Below are 8746 nucleotides of genomic sequence, written 5' to 3'. Positions count from 1 at the left end.
TTCTTTAGTCTTTAACGCCCTCTTTCTATTGAGCCCATGACATCTTTATCGATCTATCATGAGCGCCCACCTATCCCTGACCTTCTATCTCTCTCCACTTGCCACAGAGCGTGAAATCCATCACATTTCTACTTCTCTCTGGCTACGAAGGAGATTCACACCGACTCAAAACGTTAACTCCGTCTCTCCCGCCAGCGGAGATTTTTTTAAAAATTATTTCCCAGCCTTTTCCGTTTTTAGTTCAGGTTTTCCCAGCGTCCGCAGGATCCGGGCCCCCACTTCCTTGGCCTTGTCGGCACTTCCCATTCAACAGAAGGACATCGTCCGGCCAAATCCTTACCTGAACAGATCACGCCCGCGTCATTATTCTGGCGACAGGTCCGGGGCATGATGACCTGCGACGGGCAGGACCACAGGAACTTCTCCGTCCCATTGCAGCGGACGTTCTCCAGCAGGATCGGCCCTGCCCCTTCTCCGAAGTGGCCGCCGGGAGTGGCCGATTGGCCAAACCCGCAGCCCACCTGGTGGCACACCACCTGGGCGTCGACAATGTCCCACCCGAAATCGCAGATGGTTCCCCAGGTGCCATTGTAGAAAGCTTCGACTCTACCGGAGCAGGAGGTGGGTCCATCCACAAGCCGAAGTTTAGCATTTTCTGTCGAGTGGGGAAAACAAACACTGCAACATTGACGATCCAAACACACACGAAAAAAAGAGTCATCGGAGGGTCTATACCATTCGGCATGTTCCATAGCCCATTGCAGACAACTCCAAGGATGGGAAACGGATTATATTTCTTTAAAAAGCATTTATTCAGTTCAACGGATTAGCTCGCTGTTTATGTGGCACCTGTACCTGCGAATTGGGAGCACTAGTGGGCCAGGCAAACAACGCTAGACGAACTAAGTGACAGCCATTCACTGACTCATTCCTCGGGCGTCGCCTTGACCAATCAGGATCAAGCTGCCTGGTTTAAATTTCAAGCAACACTCGACAGTTAACTGTCAGTCACCAACACTGGGGCGCCCTCCACGGCAACGCCTCTCTACCAATCAGAGCCCACGTGCCAACCAATCGGCACACTCTTCACATGCGGTACGAATTGTTGTTTCCCCCCTCCCCCCACCCCCGCACTTGTAATGCGAAGTGTCCTGATGAGTGCAAAGGTGCAAAGATTCGACGTGTCTCTCTTTTCACCTGAAAGCCGGCCTTACCTACGACTGCGATCTCCACCAATGCGCTGTCCTCGGACGCAAAGACCAGCTCCGCCACCTCCAACTGGTAGTTGCACCAGTAGGTCCCCTCGTGGCTCTTGTTAATGTGCTCGAGATCGAACTTCACGTTGCCCTGACTGGAGGAGATCACGCCCGTTAAGACTGGCGTCTCTTCGCCCATTTTGTATAGGGCCATTTGCGCACCCTTGTACAGGGAAGACGCCCCACACACAAACTTGATGGTGTCTTCCTTGAAGAATAGACCATTTCCAGATACTGCCAACGTCGGCGGAGGTGGCTGAGCTGTGGCGACAGAAAACAAGACTTGGTTTCTTCTAAAAGACTTGCTTTTGACCACTGAAGGCCTTCCTTGCCACACTGGCGGACAGTCCTCCATTTGCCAATCGGACATTCTGCGCGTTCTGCGTGAACGAACTCGACTGGTCAGACCACATTTGGAATATTGTGAGCAATTCTGGGCCCCCGTCTCTCAGGGAAGGATGTGCTGGCCCTGGAGAGGGTCCCAGAGGAGGTTCACGAGAACGATCCCAGGAATGAAAGGCTTAACCTATGAGGAACGTTTGAGGACTCTGGTTCTATACTCGATTGAGTTTAGAAGGATGAGGGGGGGGATCTGATTGAAACTTACAGAATACTGAAAGGCCTGGATAGAGTGGACGTGGGGAAGATGTTTCCATTAGTAGGAGAGACCAGGACCCGAGGGCACAGCCTCAGAGTAAAGGGAAGACCTTTTAGAACAGAGATGAGGAGAAACTTCTTTAGCCAGAGAGTGGTGAATCTATGGAATTTGTTGCCACAGAAGGCTGTGGAGGCCAGGTCATTGAGTGTATTTAAGAGCGAGATAGATAGGTTCTTGATTGGTAAGGGGGATCAAAGGTTACGGGGAGAAGGCGGGAGAATGGGGTTGAGAAACTTATCAGCCATGATTGAATGGCGGAGCGGACTCAATGGGCCGAATGGCCTAATTTCTGCTCCTATGTCTTATGGTCTCTTATGGTGCCAAGCAACTGAACCCAGGCCGATGGTGGCCTTCTGCTCCACTCACTAGTCATTCAACCAATTGAGTTAAGTGATGTAGGAGGCAGGTAAGCTTTGGGGAAGAGTCAGGAGGTGAGTTACTCGCTGCACAATTCCCAGCCTCTGACCTGCTCTTGTAGACACAGGGACAGAGGGACACAGGGACAGGGGTGGGCCATTCAGCCCATCGAGCCTTCTCCGCCATTGAATTGGCTCCTGGCAGGTCATCGACCTCTCCGCCACTTTCCCGCGATACCTCCATATCCCTTGACGTCACTGGCCCCCAGAAACCCATCGACTTCTCTCTCGAACGTGCTCACTGACTGAGTTTCCACAGCCCTCTGGGGTAGTGAATTCCAAAGAATCACCCTGTGCTAGCTGCCAGCATCATCCAATGCAGAGGGACGTTACTGCAAGGTGTCCAAGAGGTCTTAGATGGGAAAATTGCGCCATTTCCCGGCCGTGCAAGTGACAAAATGGCGCCTCAGTTTTCTAGCCCCAAACCCCCGTGCCGATCTCCATCAAAGCTTGGACAACATTCAGGCTTGGGCTGACCAGTGGCAAGTAACCTTCAGGCCGCCCAAGTGCCAGGCAATGGCCATCTCCAACAAGAGCGAATCTAACCATCTCCCCTTGGCATTCAATACCATTACCATCGCTGAGTTACCAACTATCAACATCCTGGGGGTGAGGGTGGTTACCATTGACCAGAAACTGAGCTGAACCCCACCCCCACATAAATCCTGCACAATGGAGGTACACCAGATTAATCACTGGGGTGTTGAGATTTCTTATGAGGAGAGATTGGGGGGGGACAGGGTCTGTATTCCCTGGAGTTCCGAAGGATGAGGGGTAGCCTCACTCAAACCTAGGAAAATCTTACAGGGCGTGACAGGGTGGATGAAGATTGGATGCTCAATTTGGCTGTTGAGCCTAGAACTGGGGAGGGACAGAATGTCAGGGTAATGGGCTGGGGTGAGGAAGGATTTCTTCACTCAGATGGGGTGGGGGGTGAATCTTTGGGATTCCCAGCCAAGAGGGTTGTGGAAGCTCAATCATTGGCCACGACCAAGAGCGAACATCTGGAGACTAATGACATCGATGCTTATGAAGATAGTGTGGGAAAGTGGCGGAGAGGTAGATGATCAGCCATGAGATAATCCAATGATGGACATAAGACATAGGAGCAGAAATTAGGCCAATCGGCCCATCGAGTCTGCTCCGCCATTCAATCATAGCTGATAAGTTTCTCTACCCCATTCTCCCACCTTCTCCCCGTAACCTTTGATCCCCTTACCAATCAAGAACCTATCTGTCTCGGTCTTAAATACACTCAATGACCTGGCCTCCACAGCCTTCTGTGGCAATGAATTCCATAGATTCACCCACACTCTGGCTAAAGAAGTTTCTCCTCATCTCTGTTCTAAAAGGTCTTCCCTTTACTCTGAGGCTGTGTCCTCGGGTCCTGGTCTCTCCTACTAATGGAAACATCTTCCCCACGCCCACTCTATCCAGGCCTTTCAGTATTCTGTAAGTTTCAATCAGATCCCCCCTCATCCTTCTAAACTCCGTCGAGTATGGACCCAAAGTCCTCAAACGTTTCCTCATATGTTAAGCCTTTCATTCCTGGAATCGTTCTCGTGAACCTCCTCTGGACCCTCTGCAGGGCCAGCACATCGCAGGATCAGGCTCGATGGGCTGAATAGCCCACTCCTGTTCCTGCATCCCTATGTCCCTGTGCCTACAAGAGCAGGTCAGAGGCTGGGAATTCTGCCGCGAGTAACTCCCCTCCTGACTCCCCAAAGCCTGCCTACCCTCCACATCACTTAACTCAACTAGTCACATGACTAGTGAGATGACCATTAGGCCGCCAACTGCCTGGGTTCAATTGCTTGGAACGGTCTAGGTAGTTCATGTAGGGTTGACTCCTTAGCTTCTCCCATGCTTAAATTGGGTTGGGGGGGTGGTGGAGGGAGGTGGGGGTTGAGGATCAGTCTGTATAACCCATGTCCCTTGCACATTAGCCTGAGGCCCCTGTATCACGGGTCCACTGATATTATCACTATGCCGCCATCTCAGGCTGATAAGTGGCAGATGGAATTTAACCCTGAAAAGTGTGAGGTGATACACTTTGGAAGGAGTAATTTGACAAGGAAGTATTCAATGAACGGCATGACACTAGGAAGTTCTGAGGAACAAAGGGACCTTGGCATGTGTGTCCATAGATCTCTGAAGGCAGAGGGATATGTTAGTGGGGTGGTGAAAAAAGAATATGCAGCACTTGCCTTTATCAATCGAGGCATAGATTACAAAAGTAGGGAGGTCATGTTGGAGTTGTATAGAACCTCGGTGAGGCCACAGCTGGAGTACTGTGTGCAGTTCTGGTCGCCACATTATAGGAAGGATGTGATTGCACTGGAGGATGTGCAGAGGAGATTCACCAGGATGTTGCCTGGGATGAAACATTTAAGTTATGAAGAGAGGTTGGATAGACTTGGGTTGTTTCCGTTGGAGCAGAGAAGACTGAGGGGCAACCTGATCGAGGTGTACAAGATTATGAGGGGCATGGACAGGGTGGATAGGGAGCAGCTGTTCCCCTTAGTTGAAGGGTCAGTCACAAGGGGACACAAGTTCAAGGTGAGGGGCAGGAGGTTTAGGGAGGATGTGAGGAAAAACATTTTTACCCAGAGGGTGGTGAGGGTCTGGAATGCGCTGCCTGGGAGGGTGGTGGAGGCGGGTTAGCCTCACATCCTTTAAAAAGTACCTGGATGAGCACTTGGCATGTCATAAACATTCAAGGCTATGGGGCCAAGTGCTGGTAAATGGGATTAGGTAGGTAGGTCAGGTGTTTCTCACGTGTCGGTGCAGACTCGATGGGCCGAAGGGCCTCTTCTGCACTGTGTGTGTGATTCTGTGATCCTCCGATCTCTCCGGGACTTGGTCATTCTCTCCACGCATATTGCCGATCGTCTGTCTCCCTCTCTAACCCCGGAGAGATACTTCCATGTCTCCCTCGTAGATATTGACCAATTCCCATTGCCTGAAAACTGACCGATCCCCACCCCCAACCCCCAAGACCCCAGCTTTGTGTTCAAGGGGTGAATCAAGGGTGGACCCCAGGAAACGGTTTCGCGCACACACAAAACAACCCGAGCTCGGGGTGGGGGGAGCATTCGGCCTATCAAGACCGTCCCAGCGTTGAGCAGACCTGCACCCCACCCCCCCGACATTTTCGCATTTTCGTTCATGGGGTGCGGCTGTCGCTGGCCGGGTTTAGCGCTTTGTTGCCCATCCCTCGCAGGACCTTGAGAAGGTGCTGGTGAGTTGCCTTCTGGAGCCTCTGCAGGGGCGTGGGTACACACCCTCAGCGCGGTGAGGGAGGGAGGGAGGGAAGTCCAGGGTCTGGACCCAGAGGCAGCGAAGGGGACGGCCGATAGCGTTCGAAGGCGGGTGACTTGGAAGGGGAACCGGACCTCACCCCCACCCCCACCCCCAGCACATCCGCCACTCCATTCGCCCGCCTAGATTGTACATTCCGCACCATCGCTAGTGACTAGCGGCCCAGCACGCTTAAAGGGCAAGTGTAGACACTCGCGCACAGGAACTTGTGTAAAATAACACTGCTTACGTATGTACATAAGCATCTGCAGTGGTTGACTATGACTGTGGATATAAAATGATGCTGGGTGGATGGATGCAATGACTCCTGGACTCCAGTTTTGCTGAAATATATTTTGTAAGTTGTTTTTTTTTGTTTGTAGAATTCGCATTATGGGCAACTTTTGAGGGAATTTTAATTTCCAATGCATTACATGGTTCCTGAGGTCTGTTGGCAGTGTCGGAACTAAGCAGGCATCGCTGGGAGTGTTATGTGTATGTGTGTGCATGTGCTCGATTCATTTTAATACTGGGAGCAGGAAAAGGCCAAAACGACCCCGTACGCGCGGGCATTACCAGAGCACGTGGCAGTAGCCCCGTTCAATCGATCGCAGCTGATCCCGCTGATCCAGGCTCTCGCCGGACAGACCCACAGGTGGGCCTCGGCGCCGCTGCACTGGACCATGCTCAGCCAGATGGGTTTCTGGATGTCGGCGAACTGCGACGGGTCCATTTGCCCCTTGGCAAAACCGCAGCCAAGCTGCCTGCAGACCACCTGCACGTCCGTGATGCCCCAGAATTCGCCGCACACCGAACCCCAGGTTGCGTTGTAGTACACCTAAACGGTGCCCGAGCAGTCGTTCTCTCCGTTGACTAAGCGGAATGCCACGTCATCTGCAAGAGAGGAAACACGTTAGCCCGGCCAGTTGGAAATTAGCCCTCTGGGGAGATGGTGGTGTAACGGTAACATCACTGGGCTAGTAATCCCAAAGTCCCAGGCTAGTGGTCTGGTGGACGTGAGTTCACCAGCAGCCAGTGGGGATTGATACTCAACTAATAAATCTGCAATTCTAAAGCTGGCCTCGTTGCTGTTAACCGTCTATCAGCAATTGTTGCAAAATCCTAAAAGCCTTTAGGGAAGGACATGCGCTTTGGGTTTGGCCTACATGTGACTCCTACAGTATGGTTGCTTGAAATGTTCAAGGGATGGGCAGCTCTGACTGAGATGAATCCAAAATCTGCCCCTATTTCGCCTTATCCCTAGTACAGAAGTTTTGGGGGGTGGGGGGTTGGAAAACACGAGTTATACTGCAACTAGAGTACTGGAGACAGTTCTGGTGACTATATGACAGGAAGTACGGTGCAAGTAAGGGGACTGAGGAAGGGAATTGGCATGTTGGTCTTTATCACAAGAGGATTCGAGTCGCAATTGCAGATGTTTTGCTGCATTTGTGCAGAGACACAATTGTGTCTTGGCTTGACCACACCTGGAGTATTGCCTAGAGCTTTGGCCTCCTTACCATCGAGTTATGCAGCACAGAAGCAGGCCCTTCAGCCCATCATGTCCATGCCAGCCATCATGCACCTAACTATTCTAACCCCATTTTTCCAGCACCTGCTACGGCTTTTCAAGCGCTCATCTCAACACTTCTTATGAAGGATGTAATTGCCATCGAGGGAGTGCGGCCGAGGGGCCACCGGACGAATTCCTGGGATGGCGGGATTGCCTCGTAAGGAGAGATTGAGGAGTCGGCGCATGTGCTCCATAGGGTTTAGAAGAGCGAGTGGTGTTCTCATTGAGGGACCCAACAATCTTACAGGGATCAAGGGGGGAGCTCAGGACATATTGATAAAGATGTCATGGACGCAACGCAAAGGGAGTGTTAAAGGCTAAAGAAGGTGCTGATAGCGCGTAAAGGTAAGATAGCAGAATGCGGTAATAGCAGTTCAACACGCTATACTAACACACTTAACACATTCAATGATGCAGGAAGGATGATTCCCTCTTTGCTAGGGAGGGCGGGTGTCTAGAACCAGGGGGCACAGTCTCAGAACAAGGGGCTGGCCGTTAGGATTGAGATGTAGGTGGATTTCTTCACTCAGCGGGGGGTGGTAAGCCATTAGAATTCTCTACCCCAGAGGGCTGAGGAAGCTCAGTCACCGAGTATGTTCAAGGCAGAGGTTGATAGATGTCCAGGTACCAATGACATCAATGGATATGGGATTAATGCGGGGCAATTGTGTTCAGGTAGATGATCAGCCCTGACCTAGTTGAACGGCAGAACAAGCTCAAGGGGCAGAATGGCCTCCTCCTGCCCCTATTACCTATGCGACCCATATTTGCTTTCAATTGCTTTATCAACACAATGGGCCACCTTCAAAGGTACGTGCATTTGACCAGCAAGGTGTATCCTCCCACCAGGCGCTCAGCCTCGTACAATTCATCATATATTGTCCTCCTGTGTTAGTCCCTCCCAACCGCAGCACCGAACACGTCTCCAAATTCGATCCCATCTTCCATCCATCTGCTCAATTCACCCTTCATCATCAAGAAGGCAAGAACTGGAAACAGAGCAGGCCATTCGGTCCATCGAGCCTACTTCATGGCTGATCCGCTTGTGGCCTTAACTCCGTTTTCCTGCCTGCCCCCCACACACCACCACACCCCCCGCCCTCCCCCCACCCACCCCCCAATGATGCTTGACTCTCTTGCCATCCAAAAATCTGGTCTAACTCAGCATTGGATATATTCAGTCAACCAGCCTCCTGCGCCCTCTGGGGAAGAGAATTCCAGAGACTAACTGAGAGAAGCAATTCCTCCTCACCTCCGTCTTAAATGGGAGACCCGTTAATGTTAAACCGTGCCCCCTGCTTCTCGACACCCCCGCGGGAGGCAAAAACCTCCCGGTGTCTACCTTGTCAATGCCCCCGCAGGATACCATGTGCATCAAACAGATCACCTCTCATTCTTCTAAAACCCAATGAGTATAGGCCCAACGTGCTCCAGCTTTCCTCATAAGACAACCCTTTCATCCCAGAAAGCAGCCTAGTGAAAATTCTCTGCACTGCTCCCAATGTAAGTATACCCGTCCTCAGGTAAGGAGACCAAGGCTGTA

At 51.7% G+C, this 8746-nt stretch overlaps 1 protein-coding gene across 1 annotated transcript; it reads right to left on the bottom strand.

The window, feature by feature from the left end:
- Nucleotides 1-236: 236 nt before the first annotated feature.
- On the bottom strand, nt 237-6460 carry LOC144675646 (scavenger receptor cysteine-rich domain-containing protein DMBT1-like). Its single transcript, XM_078536288.1, has 3 exons — nt 6207-6460; nt 1215-1517; nt 237-655 (listed from the first exon to the last, which is right to left on the bottom strand). The coding sequence occupies exons 1-3, from the start codon at nt 6361-6363 to the stop codon at nt 237-239; spliced, it is 879 nt and encodes a 292-aa protein (XP_078392414.1). The 5' UTR covers nt 6364-6460.
- Between the last annotated feature and the right edge of the window lie 2286 nt (nt 6461-8746).

Source organism: Cetorhinus maximus, unplaced genomic scaffold, assembly GCF_964194155.1.
Source record: "Cetorhinus maximus unplaced genomic scaffold, sCetMax3.hap1.1 HAP1_SCAFFOLD_1073, whole genome shotgun sequence".
NCBI lineage: Eukaryota > Metazoa > Chordata > Chondrichthyes > Lamniformes > Cetorhinidae > Cetorhinus > Cetorhinus maximus.
Note: the sequence above shows the minus strand (reverse complement) of the source record. Positions and strands in the feature narration are given on the sequence as shown.